General features: G+C 39.8%; 1 protein-coding gene across 1 annotated transcript; it reads left to right on the top strand.

The window, feature by feature from the left end:
• The first annotated feature begins 21,124 nt into the window (after positions 1-21,124).
• On the top strand, positions 21,125-21,565 carry LOC145783922 (general transcription factor II-I repeat domain-containing protein 2B-like). Its single transcript, XM_082595684.1, has one exon. It carries the CDS (start codon positions 21,125-21,127, stop codon positions 21,563-21,565), a length of 441 nt encoding a protein of 146 aa, XP_082451810.1.
• The last annotated feature ends 989 nt before the right edge of the window (positions 21,566-22,554 follow it).

The following is a 22,554-nucleotide window of genomic DNA, read 5'->3' as shown; positions in this document are numbered from 1 at the left end:
AACGAAGTAATCAGTAGAACAAGGACCAGTACAGAAACAAAGTACGTACAAATAACGTAAAACAATATATTATAACACAGGTTATAATGAGCCAGTCTGATCCAATTTAAAATCCATTATTCCATTTTTTCCTTTCGTCAAGTTTAAACCCGAAGACACTTTGCATCCGTCATCTGCGATCACTAATGTCGTTCCATCTTTAATGCAATTCTGTAGATGCACCATTCGCACTGTTATTGTTGTCAAGCACCATAACTTAGTTAATGTGTCAAAATTGCCATTGCCCAATCTGCTGATAAATTATTTGATGTTTGGCAATGGATTGTTAAAGTTACAATAATATCCACTTCAACAACAACTTTGCATGGTACTGCTGGTTGAAGTTTATGTGTAGCATAGGTTACTGAAGCCTAAGTTCAACTGTTCTACTGCTCTACTGTTCTAAGCTCTACTGAAACCTAATTTACACAAGTGCATGTGAAACTGCTTTATATTTCTATAATGTTTTCACGATGGTTTCCATCTAGCAATGGTTATTATTACTTGTTTGTAGCATCAAACACCTGCTTTCTACACTTATGAAGTCGAGACAAAATGTGTTCTGAACTGTGGAAGATAAACAAAATTGTCTTGTGATTCTGTTTCGTGTGTTCATAAACCCCTTATTGTGTATGCCCAATGTTAATTTTAATGTTTATGTATTGCTGACTGTATGAACTAACATGTATTGCTATTGTAATTGCTAACTGTTGTTTAGAATAACTTACATTTTAAAGAAAGCAGTTTAGATTTTCAAAATCTTGTCAACCCATGACTCAGCGAAGTCAAGATTTGAATTCTTCCGCGTCACCGTTGCGAATTAACGTAACAATTGTTGTCTATGTTTGTTTGTTGCATAAGCCAGATAAAGCACAGACAGAGATTAACAACCCATGTATACGTTGATTGTTGTAGTACATCTGTGCAGCAGTCGAATTCCTACTTCATTGTTTTCATAAAAACCACTAAGTATCGCAGTTAGTATTTTTTTTATGTTCTCCATAAATGAATAGGTTGTAAATTTAGCGATTGAAATAATTTAAAAAAAATGGAAACTACAAGTAATATTTGTTTTAAATATGTTTTAAGTAATTTGACAAGAGCCCATACTTGTTCCTTTTCTTGTCAAAAGTAAGGTGACAGTTTGCAATGCATCTTTTGAATGTCCAAACTCAAACCTGACATCAATAACGTCATTTAATCATATTTTGCTGTAACTTTATCAAATCCAGGTTGATAGAATTTTACCAGATTGACTTTACTTTTACTGATTGATCTAATGCTGCAGGAAATTGATCTCATATCAATTTTGTGAATTAGCCAGATGTTTATTGTGGTTTAATATATGACATATACAACCATGCAACCACACGGCATTTAACATAATCCATTAAAATTGAACATAAACTATAAGCTACAAACGTTTTCGGCCATACACAGTACACTCGTTAGCCCTTATCAAGTAAAAAAAAATAACTGCTTATCATATCTACAATGAACATGAATAACTGATCTAAACACTGATTGAAAAACGAAATGCATAAAATGAAACGGCGGAGCAAAGGAGAAAAAGGCACATCGTATGGCGTTTAAATTACGCGAGGCAAAGACGCATCATATGACGCATCAAGAAAAGACGTTGAGTATGTAAGAAGCGCCTGAAGCAAACAACTGTGTATTGAGGCGAGGATTGTATGATTTTATTAGCAAAAGCCTCGTGGATGCGTTTTTGATGATGCGTCTTTTTAAACGCCATGTGATGTGCCTTTTTCTCCTTTGCTATGTTTACCATAGGTTACTGAAGCCTAAGTTGTAATGTTACATTATCCATTTATCATGACGTAAAGAGATAGTTGTTTTGTAATTGCAATGACCAAAAAAAATGATAGACAGTATCGTTATGTTGTTATATAATTCCATGCATTTTGATGGATTTGGGCAGGTCACATGTTTAAGGAAGATCACTAGGTAAACTTTATGCAGAAACTGCGTAAGCTGCGTATGGTGGTGAAGCCGATAGGCTATGTGTTTTTTTATATGTGTTTGAAGTGTTGGATAAGAACAGACAACACTAGACGAGTTATCTTTGCATTTTATTTGCAAGAATGATATTTTTACTGCATTTGACGTACACAGAAATTTTATGATCTCAATGACTTCAACATTTGAATTAGTGTTACTCCCGATAAAGCTGTTGCACAAACGCCACTGAAAGTTGCTATTTGCAATTAGTTGTTGCGCAGTGTGGTTGGTGACATGTTATACATCAATGAAAGATTCTAATTGTGGGATGATAATTAAACATAGGCTATCATTTTATTATTATTATTTGTACGGTCAATTATGGGACATCTGCAAGTGTAACTGGTTTCCATTTGTGTGATATTTTCAAGATGGTTTCCATGTAGCAGTGGTTGTTCTTATTTGTTTGTAACATCAAACACCTGCTTTCTACACTCAATAAGTCGAGACAAAATCTGTTCTGAACTGTAGAAGTTCAACGAAATTGTCTTGGGATTTTGCTTTGTGTGTTAATACACTGTTTCCTTATGCCCAGTGTTAGTTTTAACGTGTATGTATTAACTAACATGTATTGTAATTGCTACCTATTGTTTAGAATAACTTACATTTTAATGAAAGCAGTTTAGCTTTTCAAAATCTTGTCAAACCATGACTCAGCGAAGTCAAGGTTTGAACTCTTCCACGTCGCCGTTGCGAATTAACGTAACAATTGTCGTTTGATAAAGTTAATCTCTGTCTCATAAAGCACAGACAGAGATTAACAACCCATGTATACGTTGATTGTTGTAGTACATCTGTGCAGCAGTCGAATTCCTACCTCATTGTTTTCACAAAAATCACTAAGTATTGCAGTTAGTGTTTTTTTCATTTTATGTTGTCTATCAATGATTAGGTTGTAAATTTAGCAATTGAAATAAATTTAAAAAAATGGAGACTACAAGTAATAATTGCTTTATCTTCTTCTGCATTGTGTGTCACAAGGCTGTAGCCCAGAGCATCACACAAGATCATGCTTTACCGTTGAACTCGGCCAAATCTTGTGCAGAGCACCTTGCTTTTAGGTCAGGGCATTCGAGTAGATGTTGCATAATTTGCTCCTGTCCGCATTTGCAACTTGTGCTCCCCATGGAATACCCCCAGTGTCTCATCAAAGATTTGCACCAGTTTTACTCAGTGATGCTCTGGATGGGCTGACAACATACTGCACGGACAACCACCTGCATGTCAACTCCAATAAAACCCAAGTCTGTGCATTCTACCGTACATCCCGAGATGCATCACATCAATTAAACATTTCCTGGAATGAAACTAAACTGGCACACCTTATCAATCCCACATTATGTTTAATAAGAGCCCATACTTGTTCCTCTTCTTGCCCAAAGTAAGGTGACAGTTTGCAATGCAGCTTTTGAATGTCCAAAGTCAAACCTGACATCAATACCGTCTTTTAATCATATTTTGCTGTAACTTTATCAAATCCAGATTGATAGAATTTTACCAGATTGACTTTACTTTTACTGATTGATCTAATGCTGAATGAAATTGATCTAATATCAATTTTGTGAATTAGCCAGATGTCCATAGGGGTAAAATATATGATGACATGGTTTCATCACGCGCCAGAACAAAAACATCAATTTTGGTGTAAAAATCTTGCCAATGTTACCTTCTATCTGTTCCCGACAATGGTTCACCTAATCAAACGTCATAATAAAAACCGATACGGTCTATTGAATCTTATCGTATCACGTCATGGAACTTTTCCTAAAAAATGATGCAATCTTGGCTCATTGTTCCTAGACTGATAAAATATTGCATCAGCCGCTTTGAACACCTGTTTGAATGACTTCATAATTGTCTTTCATTATTGCGTCACAGTACTGCGTACGTGAGTTTGAGATATTGATATCTATTCTGGTCATTCGTAAAATTGTTTGTTGGAAGTCAGTCGCATATTTAACTGTTGGCTTAGTGCTTGCTAGCTGAACAAAAATTCCGTCTTTATCTAAGTAGTTTGTATTGTAGTGACAGTTTTTAGAGGCGTACGGTGTTGCGTCCCATTTTCGATAGCCGCGGGCTAATTTTACAGGAATACACTTTTTGAAAAGACGTTTCAAAAGAGTGTTTGTTTTTCGGTCATTACATACAGACGAACGGATTCGGGAATCTTACGTTACAATTTTCCCACGAAGAGATTATGGTTTACCGCTGTGACCAAAAAAAATAAAGACGTGTTTGTTGTCAGCTAGTGCAGAAGACTTCAGAAGCACAAAAAAAATAAAGACGTGGCTTGTTAGCTGGTAGGCCAAGAAGAACTTGAAGCAAGAAATAATAAAAGACTTTACTCTGTCTAGTGTTTGGTACTGCAACAAAAAAAATAAAAGACGAGTTCTTGTTAGTTGGTAGGCCAAGAAGCACTTAAAGCAATAAATAATAAAAGACTTTACTCTGTCTAGTGTTTGGTACTGCAGCAAAAAAAATAAAGACGAAATTGTTGGTTGGTAGGCTACAGAAGCAAAGAAATAATAAAAGAAGATTTTGTTGGTTGGTAGTCTACAGAAGCAAAAGATTAAAGCCGTTTTCTTCTCAGTTGTTGCAGAAGAATTAAAGCACAAGAAAATTAGAGACTTTTCTTCTCAGTTGGTACTGAAGAGCTTCAAGCTAAAAATTAAAGGCGTTTCTTTGTTGGTTCTGAAGAAAAAACAACATTGACATTTATTGGCAAGAAAGAAGATTAAAGACAATCCATCTGTGCTTGAAGATTCAAGTGAACGAATCCAAGCAAGTTTTGTGGACTTTAGAACTTCATATACCCGTACAACTACGGTATTGTGCATTTAAATTCGTTTTGTATTTTTACGGTCTTTGGAGTTAAGTTTTTTATAACTTAATTTTGTGTGTTTCTGTAACTTAATTTTTTAATTGTTAAATTTAGCCCCAACATTTAATATGTCTACACTCGGTGGCGACAGGGACTCGACCGCCGTCGACTCGACTGAGTTTAAGCCTGATGGTGTTCTTTGCGGTTGGGCAGGCCATTCTGGGGAGGGACCCAGTAACGATGAGGCTAAGTCAGTTCGAGAGGCCCGGCATCTTAGAAGGGATATTTTGACTCAAATTGGGGAACTTTCTGTAGCCCTAGGTTCTTTGAGTGATAAGCAGGAACTGTTAATTTTTAGATCTAAGTTATCTACTTTAGAAGAGGAATTACAGCATTTCCATGCTCTTTTGAGTAAAATTTTTAACTCTGCAATCTTGGCAGAACTTCATGATAATGTAGACCCCGAATTTAACTCGTTAAAAAATAACTTTGAACAAAAGGTAAGTGAGTTCTCAGATATGTTGGATGCTGACATACATCCTGAGGATAGCGCCTCAAATGTAAGCACTAGGATGTCTACGAGTTCGTCTCGGATAATTGCACAAATTAACCTGCAGCTAAGACGAGAGGAGCTCCAGATCCAAGCTGAGGCCGAAGCAAGAGCTGCTGAGGCCATACGAGCTGAGGCCATACGAGCTGAGGCTGCCGCAAGAGCTGAGGCCGACGCGAGAGCTGCTGAGGCCGCACGAGCAGAGGCTGAAGCGAGAGCTGAGGCCGACGCGAGAGCCGAAGCTAGAGCTGCTGAGTTTGCACTCAAAGACGCTCAGTTGAGAGCTGAACAACGTAAAGAGGTAGTTTTAGCTGAATATCAATCAGAGGCGGGCTCCCGGCGTAGCTCTAAGAAGGGCTCTTCTAGGCATTCCAGAAGTGAACATCAATCGCGGTTAAATTTACATAACCTTTTCCAGACGCCTGTTCAATCTGTAAGTGGACCAGTGCAATCCACACGTTTTCAAGCTGTTTCAGGAGGTCTCGGGGCCGCGGCTAAGGGTCTTACGAAGGCTCTAGAGCCAAGGCCTGCAAATTATAACCGAACTCCTCCCCCAGAGCGTACAGGTCACGGGGCTGCCATTAGCAGTAATGTTTTGCCTCCTTCACAGTTTTCTGCGCCGCTAGTTTTTGATCGCCCAGCTACACGTAATTTGGGTGGTTGTGAGAGGGGTATCGCGTCTCCTGATTTTAACTTGTGTAAGGATCGTGATCGGGCTGTGCATGTGACTGAGCCCACTCAGCCCCTTAAGGGATATAGTTTGTCTTCTCCCGCTAAATCGAGTTCTCAACAACAGGATTGCTTTTTTGAATACCAAAATAGTAGGACGTTTTTCGATAAGGCGGCCTTGATTGGTTACGATGGTAATAATATGCCATTTATCTTCTTTAAAAATCGTGTTACTGCCTTAATGGCAGCTTCACCCTTTAAAGGAACTCGTTTGACTTTGTTACAAGCAGCTTGTGTTAGGACAGCTGCGCAAACGATTGCTAATTTGGTTTCTGACACTCCTGGCTTGTCAGAGGAAGACAGGATAGAAATGTCGTTAGCTCGCTTGTCTCAACGTTTTGGAATTCGTGGAGGTCTTTTTGCCAAACCAGAAATTAGAAAGTATCGCTATGGTAGCAAATTGACTTTGATCTCTTCCAGTGATTTGAAAGAGTTTAAAGATGAATTGTCGCAGTGTCTGCTTTACGCGCAAGCTTATGATCAGCGTGATAAATTAGAAGGACGTTTTGTTTTGGATTTGGCTAAGCGACTCCCGTTTGACGCTAAGCAGCGTTATCTTGACTTTTTAGGTGATCAGTATGGTGGTACTGATGAGCCTACTTTTCAGAGTTTGTTTGAATTTTTAGTACGGGAGGAAACGCGCAAGTCGACTGATTTTAGCATTATGCTAATGGGCGATTCTGGTGAGTCGCAGCATTTTAAAAAGTTTGGCAAAGGAAAATTGCCTTCATGTCCGCTTAGGCAGACGTCGGTAAAACCCCATGATAATGTGATTTCAGGGAGTTCGCAGTACTCGACTGCTGTTGGCGCACCGCGCGGTGGTGTGGCCAGACGTAGAGACATACCGGCATGTTTTTATTGTTCGTCACGTGGTCAAGTTGAATATCATTTTTTGTCTAATTGTAAAGAATTTTTGCGCTTGACACCTAAAGATCGGAGAGATGTCATTGTGAAAGCTGGCAAATGCTTGAATTGTTTGCGCCAGCATATGGTTAGGGATTGCGTTCATGCAAATAACTGTCGTAAGTGTGGGCCTAACAACGATTGGAAACACTATTTTCTTCTGCATGATTTTTATGTGACGTCACGTGATTCTCTGGATTCGATCGGCAAAGATGATGCTGGTGCCAGAGTTCCTGTGCGTAATGTTAAGATTGGAAATGTTAAAGCAGCCTTTAACCGCGTTACTGCTGCTCGTGTTTTGAATCCAATGACTGGCAAATCGAAGTTGGTGTATTGTCAGCATGATCCTGGTTCGCAGTTGACGTTTGTTTCGAGTGATTTGGTGTGTGAACTTGATCTTAAACCGTACGATAAAGCGTCGTTTAAAATGGATACCCTGGCTGGTCAGAAAGCTACTTGTGCTGACCTTGTCAAACTCAACATCCAGTCGTTAGAGACAGATGAACTGTTTTGTGATATAACCTCGGTGGTTAACCCAGCTTGGGCTGATGATGTTAAAACTTTACCGCATAAACAAGATTTAAATGGTTTCCGTCATTTTCATGACGTGAATATGTTTCATTTGAATGATTGCAGTACTGTAGATGTACTGATTGGCAACGACAACGCTTATTTGATGTGGGCAAAAGAAGAGCGTGTTGGTGAGAATCGTAGTGAACCACATGCTTTGCTCACTCCTCTCGGTTGGTTGGCTTGTGGTGGTAAGTCATCCTTAGATGAAAGCGTTGCTAACGTGTGCAGAGTACAGACGTCTTCAGAGTCGGATGTCATCTCTGGCTTTCAGCGTAAAATTGAGTCTCGTGATATGGAAATAGCAGACCTGAATAAAGTCATTCAGGATTTGACCTTGCAAAATGAAACCTGTGAATTGTCTCGCACTGACATTTTGGCTGGAGAACTTGTTGAACCGAATATTGAGTTGAAAGATGGTCGATTTGAGATACCTGTTCCGTTGAAGGAAGATATTGATCTACCTAACAATTTTGTGTTGGCGTCAGATAGAGCTGCTGCTTTAAGGAAGAAAGCTTTAAAACAACCCGAACTTCGTGATTTCCTTACTGACACCATGAAAGATCTTAAATCTAATGGCTATATTGAGCGTGCTGGTGAAGCAGGAAATGTCAAGGGATTTGAATGGTATTTACCATACTTTGTAACGTCACAATTAAAAAAGCGCATTGTTTACGATGGCAAGTCTGAATTGAGAGGTACTTGTGTTAATGATGTAATGTTTTCGGGTCCTGACTTGTTAAACCCTCTGGCAGATCTCTTGGCCAGATTCCGGCTTGGTAGGTTTGGTTTCGTGGCCGATATGACCAAGTACTTTTTTCACATTTTGGACTCTTCAATACGTAAGCTCAACTTTATTGAACTGCTTACGTACACAGGCAGTGCCGTTCGGATCGTGAACGAACGCCCTTTGGTACCTTTGAATGACGACCCTAGGGATTTTACTGTCATCACCCCTGCCTCACTTTTGACCCCATACTTAGACCCATACTGTGCTGTTAGGCAACCACATGATCGTGATTCGTGACCAATTAAGAAGGGATTATCGGTTCAATTTGTCACTTTCTCAGCAGTTTTGGAGTAAATGGATAGATTTTTACTTGCCAGGTCTTCAGGGCCGGAAAAAATGACTAAAAATGGCCGAGAATTTGGAGCCTGGTCAACTTGTAGTGGTAGGTTCTCTCCAAGACATTGGTAAACGTGGGAAGTATCAACTTGGAAGGGTGCATGAGGTAGTTCCACAAATTAGGAAAGGGAAGCATGTGGTTGGTAGAGCTAAAGTTGCCGTCTGCAACTATGATGAGAGTACAGGGAAAGTGAAAGTAGACTACGTGTTGAGGGATATTTCGTGCCTCGCCCCCGTAAAGAACACCTAAGTGGTAGGGTTTGAGCCTGGTTTTGTCTGCGGTGGCCGACACTTGTCTGAGCCCAGAACAGTCGGTTATTATCGCAACCATTGTATATAGCGTCATTTTTGCGTGTACCTACTACCTATGGTACCAATTTCATGTATCGTCGTGTTTATTCTTATTGTTGTTCATTCTTTGCATGCCCTTTGTATTTGCGTATTAACTTAAACGTGAGTGATTCAAACAATTTGTGTATCATGTGTTTTATTCATTGGCTCACAATTGTCGTCAATTCTTTTTTAGTTATGCCATGTCAGACTGTTATAACTAGCGGCCGCTATGTTCCCGACAATGGTTCACCTAATCAAACGTCATATAAAAACCGATATGGTCTATTGAATCTTATCGTATCACGTCATGGAACTTTTCCTAAAAAATGATGCAATCTTGGCTCATTGTTCCTAGACTGATAAAATATTGCATCAGCCGCTTTGAACACCTGTTTGAATGACTTCATAATTGTCTTTCATTATTGCGTCACAGTACTGCGTACGTGAGTTTGAGATATTGATATCTATTCTGGTCATTTGTAAAATTGTTTGTTGGAAGTCAGTCGCATATTTAACTGTTGGCTTAGTGCTTGCTAGCTGGACAAAAATTCCGTCTTTATCTAAGTAGTTTGTATTGTAGTGACAGTTTTTAGAGGCGTACGGTGTTGCGTCCCATTTTCGATAGCCGCGGGCTAATTTTACAGGAATACACTTTTTGAAAAGACGTTTCAAAAGAGTGTTTGTTTTTCGGTCATTACATACAGACGAACGGATTCGGGAATCTTACGTTACAATTTTCCCACGAAGAGATTATGGTCTACCGCTGTGACCACTATCTTACTTACGTGTGTTGATTGGAGTTGAAAAGAAATTTTGTTTTCATAATTTTGTGCTGCTCCAAATTATTTCGGACATCATTGATTTGATTTCCTAATTCGTTGATTTATAATAAAGTGAAAATATATTGCTCTAATCTTCACTGCACAGTGGATTGAATGTTATTATTATTACTATTGTTGCAGTAATCAAAAGTGTTTCTAAAACATTGAACTAAACCATTTATTGAACTGAGCATTAATGGATTATTTTATTGATCAATACCATGACAAATGCTCTCCTGTTGGCTTGGCTGCATCATATGGAAACCTGAAAGTGTAGAAAAACTTCTTGAAGAAGGTGAAGATTATTCTATCAAAAGCTACAGAGGGTGGTTCCCTATTCACGAAGCTGCAAATAAAGGACATACAGATTGTGTAAAAGCATGGTTAAAAGCTGCTCAAAACAATGAAGACAATCCTTTGGAAATCTGGCCTTCACTTTATAAAGATGAAAATCCTTTTGCATTGGCTGCAAGTAATGGACACGTTAGAATTGTCAAAGTTTTTGTTGATCTATATACAGAAAGTACTGAAGATTCCAATGCTGCTTTAAGTGGGAGTGTGGCTCATCCTTCAGTGCTTTCTATTCTTCTTGATAAATTCCCTTTTCTTGTAAATGAAAAATAAAAACAATCTTCCTCTTTTTCATGTGGCAGTTCTGAAAGGCCAATTAGAAAGCATACAGCTGGTGCTCTCTGCTGGAGCAGATAAGGAAGCAAAAAAGCTTACGAACAACCTGCTTATTTGTATGGTTTGCTATGATCCAATGAAAAAACACTTTAATATCATTAAATTGTTCGTACAAAATGAATGTGATGTCAATTCCTGTGATAAAGCGGGTTTCAGCGTTCTGCATATAGCTACAGAAAATATGGAGGATGTAAATGTCATTAAGTATCTGGTAGACCATGGTGCTGATCAGCACCTCTATACAAAAAAGTCAAAATTGATTCACCACACTTGCTATAATAGCTATAGTATGCCAATTAACATTGCTGCTGAAATGGGTCACATTGACACTTTACGTTTTTTTATTGACATATCTGATACAACTAAATTGATGCCTGAATGTTATATTTTACCAATTTTGTCAACTGTTGAGTATGTGCAACCACACAGTTGGAAATCTTATTAAATAAAGGCTACGATGTTAATGGCGAGCCAATTCTTCGCTTTGACAAGATTTGACGTACGCATCATCATCATCATCTCTCTAGTATAAAAATATTATGGAAAATCGCATCAAGTATATTTCTTATAGTCATCACCCTTATGGTGAAAAGACCATTCAAGTGTTGAAAATTTTTTTAAAAAATGGTGCTGACATTCAACCTATTTCTAAACTTTCCATTGTTTGGAAAACAATACTGAAAGACAATGCAAATTATTCAAGTGTGTTACAACTTTATGTGAAATATGGTGTTTTTGAGATGACTGTTTACAACTGTCCATTCAAAACTACTCATGATTGTGATCCTCAAATATCTACTTTTGTGAAATTATAAATGTTCTGTTTAAAACGAATGGAAACAAATTACAACGAGGCGCTCTGTTTCAACATAAAATCTATTATTCAATTCCTTCGTCAAGTTTAAATCCGAAGACGCTTTGCATCCGACATCTGCGATCATTAATGTCGTTCCATCTTTAATGCAATTCTGTAGATGCACCATTCGCACTGTTATTGTTGTCAAGCACCATAACTTAGTTGATGTGTCAAAATTGCCATTGCCCAATCTGCTGATAAATTACTTAATGTTTGGCAATGAATTGTTAAAGTTACAATAATATCCACTTCATCAACGATTCTTTAAGTTGTCACCCCAGTTTCTTTGCTACTGCCACACTGAAGCTTAAGCTCTACTGCTGCATTATCCATTTCTCACGACTTAAATAGATAATTGGTTTTGTAATTACAATAACCAAGAAAACAATATACATGTTTTTACATAATTCTATGCAGTGTGATGGATTAGGGAAGGTCACATATTTGATCGAAGTTACGAGGTAGGCTTCAAGCATTAACTTCGTATGGCAGTGAAACTCATCCTGTGCCTAGTTTCGTTTTTGTACAAAGTGATGTTTGTTTTTAATGTGTTTGAAGTGTTGGATAAGAACAACACAGCCGAGTTATGTTTGCATATTATTTGCAATATTTGCAAGAATAATCTTTTTTCTGGATTTGGTGTTCAAGTGAAATTTTTGATCTCAATGACTTGAATATTGGAATGAACCTTATTCCTGATAAAGATGTGGCATGAACGCCGCTCGGAGTTGCTATTTACAATTAGACCTTTATTTAAAGGAAACAGTACTTGGAAAAGTGTAGGATCAAGGAATGATTTTTATTGTGCAGTGATGGTTGAACAAATTATTTTGAAAATGAATTTTTGCGCGGTTAACTATGACATATCTACATTGTGCAACTGTTTTTCATTTTAATGTTACCATCATAATGTTTGACATCTAGCAATGATTAATGTCATTTGTTTGTAACATCAAACACTTGCTTTCTACACTAAATTAGTCGTCAATACAAAATGTGTTCTGCACGGTGTAAGTGAAACGAAATTTTTTTGTGATTCTGTTATGTGTGTTCAATGATATTTTTTCCTTATGCTTAGTGTTAGTTTCAACGTGAATGTATTGATCCTTTGTTTAATTTTCTCATTCAGTTTTTATTTACCAGTTGCTGTGATAACAAAAGATATCAGCATGAAATGGAAACAGAGTCGTGTATAGCCACTGCTTACTAATTGAAGCGTTTAGAACGAAAAGTGACTAAGTCACAAAATACTACTAAAGAGATATTGACATGTACAGTTTTCAATTGCATTGTAAAATCAAGATTTAAAAGATTTTTTGTTTTTACCATATGTCAATGTCTACAACCCCTACCTAGTTCTGATTGCACTATTAATTGATTTTTTAGTTGAACTTGTCAAAAAATATTGATAATATTCTTTTTTGGACTTAAGCACTTTTCTTCAAAATTGCTGGACTTAGGCACAGACACAAATGATGGACTTAAGCACTTTTAAGTGTTCTATAAGCCTAACAGAATTTGCCATCTCTTACTCCAGATACTACTGCAAAGTAAGCTATTTCAATGTATTTGTTCAAACCTCGTACTAATATGACATTGGAATAATCTGCAAAGAATTATTTTGGGTTAGAAATATCTTGAAAAAATTAGGCTAGTAGCACATAATAAACTGTTACTGGTAATTAATGGGATAAAAAAAACAGGTAAAGTACAGAGACTTCCTCACCTTCATTGGCAATGTACAGTAGAATAATAATTGGGTTAGGCCTACGAGACTACATAATAATAATTGGGTACACTCTCAAAACCTTCTTCCCTTCATTAGTAGTGTAGGCTAGTATAGAAGTAAAGAAGACTGGTAGATAGGTTAGGACCTTTACAGAATAAAATAATAGTCCAATCTAATAGGCTACTTAATCTTAGGTTAGGCTAAGTGTACTTCATTTCGTTATCTGCTGGCACCAACACTCCATCGAATAGCCTAATCATGTCCCATGAATATTGAAGTATGCACTGCTAAACTTCTTGCAAACTGGACCTGTGGACTGCTGAATTTGATTCGAAAGCAGTAGGCCTATAAATACTACCGGTATTTGATCACTTATTTGCAAAATATCTACAATTAAAAGCTGATAAAAACACTACCGTTTTTAACACTACCAATGATCCTAATCCTTCACCTACCCTAACTAAACCAGAGGCAGTGTCCCAGTCTAAATAACCGGTAACCAGCTAATGACTTTATATCCTCTAAAATGGAACCCCATCAAAAAGCAAAATAAAAATCATGTCACGTGGTTAAATGACTCGACGCTATTGGTCAGAACGGACTTAGCTACTTTTAGAAGAAAAAATTACCTTTCCGCTCAAAACCTGTATTCGAAAATGATGGCTTAGCAACCTTTATACCAAAATATTTTTGTGTCTGGTGACAAAGGACAATGAAAGCAATACGTTTTTGTACTTAACTCAATTCGAGTGAAAATGTGACTTAGTCACTTTTCGTTCTAAACGCTTCAATTGCTAATTATTGTTTAGAAAACTAACTACATTTTAATAAAAGATGTTTAGCTTTTCAAAAGCCTGCGAAACCATGACTCAGTGAGGTCAGGCTTTGAATTCTTCCTCATCACCGTTGTGTACTTACGTAATGATTGCTTTTTGGGTATGTCACCTAAAGCGTAGGCAGTGATTAACAACGATCTATGAGCAGTAGTTCCAACTTTTTTATAAACAAAAATACGGTTAGAAAGTGATGTCTATTGCAAATCCTACTGATGAGTGATATCTATTGTAATATCGGATAAAGCCAACATAACAGCTGTTGGAAATGTCAAAGAAATAAACTGTCTCAAACGAAACATGCAAAACTCGAACGTCCGAGAAAAAGGTCTGTAATCTCAACAAATGAAGAAACAAGGCTCAAGCAATGGAAGCAGCAATTCGAAAGCTACAACACGGGCTCAGTTACATGTAGGTCTATCTTTGGCACCAAGCCCCAAACAGAAGACCATTTTCTTGTGTGCTCTCAGTTTACAACCTAATGCAGCAAGTGGGACCTTTCAATATACAACTCCGTCGCAAAAGAATCTGTTGATCTGTGGTATATCAAGCAAATTTAGAAGACTCGATAGAAGTAGGTTGATTTAATCAAAGGTGAGTATCCGATACTGTAAAAGTAGCGCGCTACCGCTACTCGGAATAAAATAGTGCCCGCTACCGCTAGTTTTTTCTTAACTAAAACTAACACAGAATAACAGGAAGCACTTTGAGACGTCAAAATGACCTTGAAAATGAATGATATTATTCGTTTGCACTGCCATTTTGATGTTATAGAAAACACGTTCTGTTATATGTAAAATTTATTGTTACGCATCTTTTAAAAATTCGAACATTTCAAAATGCGAGTCGCTGAGTCCTGCCCCATCTGGTTTCAGCACGTCTTTTCCAACGGAGAAAGATCTTTCTACTCCACCGCTACACTGAACGGAATGGGGTGTTGTATTTAAAAATAAAAACTTGAGAAAACGACAGGAATTTGTCACTAAGCTGGGACATAACAATCATCTGAGATGGATCTACAATACAAGAGATTAGATACGAGTGCCGCATATAAGTATTAAGATTCATAGAAAATAAAGGGGTGTACCAGCAAACATCTATAGCAGGGGTGACGAACCTTTTTGCGGTCGCGGGCTACTGTGTCAATTACACATGAGTTATTGGGCCACAAACTTTTTAATCAAAACCTACTATGAAATCTTTTAGAAGCGACTCAAGATATTATTCATGAAAAGTAACAAACGGCAGATGAAAGTAATAAAACCCACACAGTTGAAATTATCTTACGCAGAATCGAAACATACAACAGTAAAAAATAAAAACAAATCAACTTGAGCAAAAAGGATAGAGCAACAGTAGGCCTACTTGCACTGATAAGGAAGACAGTTTAATTTTCAAAGCGTTTGCTTTCATATGAGTATGATTTCTTTATTTTTTGGCTCTATCCTTTTTGCTCAAGTTGACTAAATGCTTCGACCATTATGCTCCGAAACAACAAATCAGTTAACAGAATTTCTTTTTCAAAAAACAAACAAAAGCCCATGCGAATCATACAGCTGAAGCATAGAATATTAAAAAATAACGTTGAAGCATTGAATTTTTTTTTGCTTAGTGAGATTTTTGGAAAGTTTTTTGCTTGACTAAGCGAGTAAGGGTTCAATATTAGGTCGTACAGACGATGTGGCAACTCTCAACTGCATACTAAGATTTTCATCTGTCAGCCTCGACCTGTAACGACTTTTTGTCAAGTGCGTTTTAGAAAAGAACTGTTCGCATAGGTAGGCCTACGTGCTGCCAAAAACAGATGACCATTTGAGAGCGTGAGCTCTCAAGTTTGGAATCTCTTCTTTTGATAAACATACACGATAAAATTCAAGCAACTGCTTGTTCACATACATCGCTTTTAGCGTGTCATCACTCTGTAGTTTTATGAGTTCAGTTGGAGCTCATAGGCTGCAGAAGCAGGTATTGAAGGGGATAAAAAAAAACAAGCAGTTAATAACATTGAAGGGGATAAAAAAGACATCAAGCTCCAGGTCTTCGCTTTTGATATCCTGAAATCTAACATTAAAATTTTCCAAAAGGCTTGAACATTCCAAAGGGTATTGAGTACATGAAGTTGGATTGTGTTTTTTCAGTGTGGGAAAATGCTTGCAATTGTTATCTTTCAACTGATTTCCCCAAAGGCTCAGCATTGACATGAAAGATTTGACCTTGAAAAACATCGAGTGCAACAGTTGATCTGGCCCTTGAAGTTGTACATTTAAGTCATTAAACAGCTTTAAGATGTCTTTATTGCATGAGCGAAACGAAATGAGAAATGGGAAATGAGAAATGCGAAACGAAGCTTGTCACACTCGAGCAAACCAGGCCCAGGTTCAGCCCAGGGTGGATAGAGAAACGCCCTTCTCAGGGCGCGGCAGCTCCTCTGTCGAAAATACCGACGACCCACCGTACTGCAGCTGAACACCGAGGGCATTACGGCCAGCAAGCTCAGCATCATCGAGTATCTGGCCACAAAACATCAGGCCCTCGTTATTCTCCTCCAGGAGACCCACTGCACATCTGTGGATAAGTTGGTATTACCCAACTTTACACTCGCAGGCGCAACCATCAGCAGGAAACACGGCCTCGCCACGTTTGTCCATGAGCAACTGAGCTGGACGCCAATAGACCAATCCAGTGCCCAGTCGGAGATAGAGTGGTTATGCATAGACATATCAGGCTATCACATCATCAATGTCTATAAGCCACCACCCTCACGCTTAACACCAATAGCCATCCCAGTGTTCCCCCAACCCAGCCTCTATGCTGGCGATTTTAATTGCCACCACGTTGACTGGGGCTACAACGCCACCAACACCGACGGAGAAAGCCTGGCCTCATGGTCAGCCAATAACAACCTCACCCTACTGCACGATCCCAAGGGTGCAGCGAGCTTCTTCTCCGGACGCTGGAACACTGGTACAAACCCCGATCTGGCTTTCGAAAGTGATGACCCCGATAATTGCCAACCGGACAGACGTGTGCTAGAGAAGTTCCCCAGGTCCCAACATCGACCCTCGATTATCACGGCTCCAACGCTCATAATGCCTGTCCCGAGCAAGCCTGTTAATCGATGGAACTTCAGAATGGCTAACTGGGAGTACTACAGCCTCCTCACCAATGAAGCCACACAGTATCTCCCATCCCCTCACACCAACAACGTGGAAGAAGCCTACCAGGACTTTTGTGATGCAATAACATCAGCGGCAAAACAATCCATCTCCCGCGGCCGACGAAAGACCTACATACCGTGCTGGGTCAAGGAGTGCGAAAGCCTCTACTCCGACTTCCTCCACGCCCCTCAGGGCAATGACACCAACAGCTCAGCCACAGCTCTGCTGGCAAGGCTGGACTTAAAGAGGAAGGAGCGCTGGACAGAAGCCGTTGAATCAATCGACTTCACGCACTCCAGCCGCATAGCATGGAGTACACTGAACAACCTAACTGGCAGATCACGTGCCTCTCGTCAACAATGTCCGGTTTCAGCAAATTCCATCGCCTCACAACTTGTGGAGAACGGGAAATACAAATCGAGAGACCGTGAATCAGATAGATCCGTCTTGCAAGAAATGACGGACCTCTGGAGGGTAACAACCCCAGACGGGGACAACATCTCGGGTGAGTTCACCCCGGAAGAATTTTCCGCCGCCCTCCAGCACATAAAGCCAGGTAAAGCCCCGGGCCCTGACCACCTATGCCCGGAGTTGATACTCCATGCTGCTATCTCCTTAAAGTCCTGGTTAAAAGACTTCCTTTCCTGCTGTTTGCGCCACCTGAGAATTCCCAGAATCTGGAGAAGAGCCCTTGTGGTTGCAGTCCCTAAACCGAAGAAGCCCCCAGGGGACCCGAAGAGTTACCGTCCAATCTCACTGCTCTACATCCCCTTCAAGATCCTCGAGAGACTCATCTACGCCCGTGTCGAACCAATAATAGATCCGCAGCTCCCCCGTGAACAAGCTGGTTTTCGACACGGACGATCAACCGTAGATCAGGTCACACTTATGACTCAAGACATTGAGGACAGCTTCTCGGCTAAGAAGAAGGCTGGCGCTGTGTTTGTTGATCTCACGGCTGCCTATGATACCGCGTGGCATAGCGGCCTTACCTGCAAGTTACTCCGTCTGCTCCCTGACAGACACATGGTCCATATGATGATGGAACTTGTGCAAAACCGCAGTTTTACCCTCACAACCGGTAGCGGTCGTCGAAGCAGACTACGCCGACTTAAAAACGGCATCCCACAGGGCTCACTCTTGGCTCCTCTCCTGTTCAACATATACACCTACGACTTGCCCACCACCATCTCCAGGAAATATGCTTACGCAGACGACCTGGCACTCCTGCACTCAGCAGGAAACTGGCAGTCAGTGGAGAGGAACCTCAGCCAAGACATGCAAACACTATCAGCATACCTCCAGAAATGGAAGCTACAGCTCAGCAAGTCAAAGACAGTGTCGGCGGCCTTCCACCTTAACAACCGGGAGGCACAGCGTGAGATAAACATCAAGATTGATGGGGAACCCCTGCCCTACTGTGCCGAACCTACATACCTTGGCATAACCCTGGACAGGTCACTCACGTACCGCCGGCACTTGAAGTCACTGCGCAAAAAACTATCTACACGCGTCGCACTTTTGAGGCGATTGGCGGGTTCCGGCTGGGGAGCTGGTGCTAAAACTCTTCGTACAGCTACCCTAGCCCTTGTTCATTCCACCGCTGAGTACTGCGCGCCGGTCTGGTGTCGTAGTTCTCACACCCACCAGATTGATACCGCCATCAACGACGCACTGCGTACTGTGACTGGATGCCTGCGTCCCACTCCAACGGACTGCCTACCCATCCTAGCAGGCATCCAACCCGCTGAGCTACGCCGTAAAGGAGCCACGATTTCTCTCGCTCGCCGCGCTTTGGACCCCGACCATCTCCTCCATGCAACACTCAAGAGACCACCACCTATAAAGCAGCGGTTGAAATCAAGACGCCCCTTTGTGCCTGCCGCACAACAACTCCTTAAGAACGCAGAAGAACTTGGTTTAAGTGCGGCACACTGGACGAGCCACATGTGGAACACGGAGTGGCAAAATCACACCTCCACGCTCCGTGACTTCATACCCGACGCCGATCCCCGTCCACCAGGGATGTCCCTCGCAAGGCTTGCGTGGGTCAGGCTTAACCGCCTGCGAACTGGCGTCGGCCGCTTTCGTTCGGACATGCACAAGTGGGGCCTGGCTCCTTCACCAGAATGCGAGTGTGGTGCCACGGAACAGACTGCAGACCATGTCATCCACCACTGCCTAATCCACCGGCCTCCACACGGTGCGCATGGTCTGAGAATCCTGGACGACGAGACTGCTGAGTGGCTGAAGATTTCCTGCCCTCCAATCTAGCCTGGAAAGATCGCTCATACGCCATCATCAATGCATGAGCGATTGTCAAATTGTTTTGCGGGCCGCACAAAATTTTTTGACGGGCCGCAGGGCGTCACCTCTGATCTACAGGATAGGCCCATGATACAAGAGAAGGATCTACAGAGGATACAAACTGATATTCATAAATCAACAATTAAATAAAAACAATAACAGTAAAAACCTCTCTAGTAGGCCTACATGTAGCTCCACACTAAGTGAAATTTGCATGACTTTTGACTTTTTTTCTTTAAAAATAATGTCTAAAAAGACATTTAAAAGTGACTACAGACAGTGGCCAGTGTTTCGATCTTCCGATCTCTTCAGCGTAATAAAATGAAAGTGAAGAGTTGCGTTGAAGTTTTGAGACGATGGTTTCTAATTTCTATTAAAAACCCTCCATTGAGATTGATATTTGATGCTTTGTATAGTTTTAGTGCTTATTATGTCTTTGTTTAAATAACGCAACGTAGAAGCATTGCATTTTTAGGCCTATTATTAGTTTTTATCGGTGGCGTAATCCTTTAGGAAAGCAACTTGGAAATAAGCTGTAGCAAGACAGTAGCCGAGAAGAAGAAAGCCGTTTAACGAAGCCCGAAGGAGTGTTGACAAAGGCAACACTACCAGCGAGTGGTCTGAGGTGCCTCCCCCAAAATATTTGAAAAACACTTCCAATTTTGTGCGCTCTGAGAGCATTTCCAAAACAAATCGAAGATAAAAAGTAGTCAAATTGTGCTTAGCCTATGGCGTGATCATATGTCCATAAAGTTTTGAAGTGATTAACAATCTTAATTTTGGTGGGGATTTGGACTACTCACAAGCGTTACGAGCAAATCTAGTCACGAACAGAGTAATTTTCAAGTTTAAATAGACGTGATAAAAAGCATAAAAAGTTAAACCTACAATTCAGTCATTACATTGTACGCAGTTTTCGCTCAAGAAAGCACTGCTTTCCCCCACCGATCGTCACTGGACTTTTTATGCAAATCGAGTTGAGTAAACACGTATTCACCATTCATTCGTGTCATGATACAGCAATTATAACCAAGAAATTATCTATGACGAAACAAAAAAAGTGAAGTAAAGTGAAAAATGAAGTAGCTGGTATGACATTTTTCGCTTGTTTTTGTTGTTTATAAGCTCAATAGGACTGCTTGAAAAAAAACAAAGCTGTTGTAGACCCAGGTTATAACCACTTGCTTGAATAACTGGTCTATTTTTTGCTGGTGGATAGACTATTTTTTAGGAGGCAACAGTTTCCACTGTTTGATGAAACAGTTCTAATTTGTTTCAGTTTAACAGACAATTCTTTTATCTTCTTAGATTTCGAGATCATGGAATTAGCAATTTGATTTCGTTATGAGCTTGAAAGAAACATGAAATGCTAATGCAGAGGCGTGCAACATACGGCCGCGGGCCAGAGCACGGCCCGCGGTATCCATTTACGTGGCCCGCACATTCTTCATCAAGTAGCCCATTATTTTTAAATACTTTTCACTGTTAGATCGGAGGATGTTGTTATTTGTTAACATATTTCCTCATTTCAAGCAAAACTACAACTCTTTCGATCTCAGTTGAGCAAAGCATCCCTGACTCACTTTCCTTTTCTGGAAAGTAGAAGCGTTCAAATTCAAGACTGTGAAAAATATGTTGGAATGGTTGAAAAGTTAACTTCGGCATTTGAAACTCGCTTTGAAGATTTTCGAAAACACAATGTCGACTGTCAACTTTTTGCTCATCCATTTGACCTGATTGTGGAGAATATTCCATCTAGCTTTCAATTAGAAATACTAGAACTGCAAGCAAACGTCGATCTCAAACGAGCCTACAATGAAAATGATTTGCTTACTTTTTACAGAAGCTACGCGTATGGAAATTACACAAATCTAGAAAATCACGCGAGAAAAATGATCTCTCTTTTCGGAAGCACATACTGCTGTGAGCAGTTCTTTTCAAAAATAAAGCTGTTCAAGACAAAATGCAGGAATCAGCTGACAGATGAGCACTTGTCAAGTCAACTTCGAGTTGCCACTTCTTCCGTCAAAGCTGACATTGGCAAGATATCTGGACAGAGAAGATATCAGACATCTCATTAATCACTCACTCAATGTGTTACTTGATTGTGTGTACTTTTCTATTAAATAAGTTGTTCGTATAAATTCATGTGTTTTTCGATAGACTGGCTCTCAGCATCATTATAATTGTACGTTGTGGCCCATTACGATAAACAGTTGCACGCCCCTGTGCTAATGCATGAGAAGAGAATTTTAGCCTACAAGGTAGAGAGTGCCAAGAAAAATACACTGCGTGGGATTGTCTAAAATGTATTTAGGCTATTTTAAAATATACTGACTGCTTTGCCCAAGAGATGTTTCAAACAAGACAGCGTATTTCAAAATTTTGTTTCGTTCAATGAATAAATGCTGTAGTAATTAATTACAGAGTTTGTAGAGATTTTTTTCAGCTTTTACTTTTAGTAGGCTACTTTTTCTGTCGCAAAGTAAAAGCATTGCAACGAGTATTTAAAATGCCTATTTGTTACAAAATGCAATCTGAACCTAACTGAAAAGAAAAACGTCTTCGTACTGTATTGGAAAGACTGGCCAAATTCTTGATGGGCAGTGAATTGGTTTCATGATTTACACTGCATTGCCCACTAAACCATCAAATTATTAACAAAAAGCGTACGGTAATGTTAGTAGCCTAAAGCTTGCTGGGCCACCTTGTAGCACTCATCACTACAATAACACAAGCGCGACCTGTCATTGGCTTACTTTCGTGTCTGCTGTGAAGCAAATGTTAGAGGAAAACGAAAATTTTGAACCTCTCCTCCCCATGATAGTTTTTCTGTGTGCGCCACTGGTTGCTCGATGTTTGTAAATTTGTTCCGAAAACCAAACTGAACGTTGGTTTAGACTTAGTCACGTAGTCATTCAGTAATAACAAGTGATCTGCTGAGCGCTTCTACAGTACGTAGTGGACAAGTTGTTAAGCTTGGTTTGGATCTGGTGATGGTTATCAAAAACAGCAAAACAAAACTTACCAGAATGTTTCTAGTGTCAGTGGTGATAAACAAAAACAATTT

This window comes from Aplidium turbinatum, chromosome 15 (assembly GCF_918807975.1).
Source record: "Aplidium turbinatum chromosome 15, kaAplTurb1.1, whole genome shotgun sequence".
Taxonomy (NCBI): Eukaryota; Metazoa; Chordata; class Ascidiacea; order Aplousobranchia; family Polyclinidae; genus Aplidium; species Aplidium turbinatum.
This window is presented reverse-complemented; position numbering and strand designations above follow the sequence as displayed.

Coding starts and splice junctions, on each gene's coding strand:
- LOC145783922 (XM_082595684.1), top strand. CDS start 21,125: ATGGTTGAAAAGTTAACTTCGGCATTTGAAACTCGCTTTGAAGATTTT.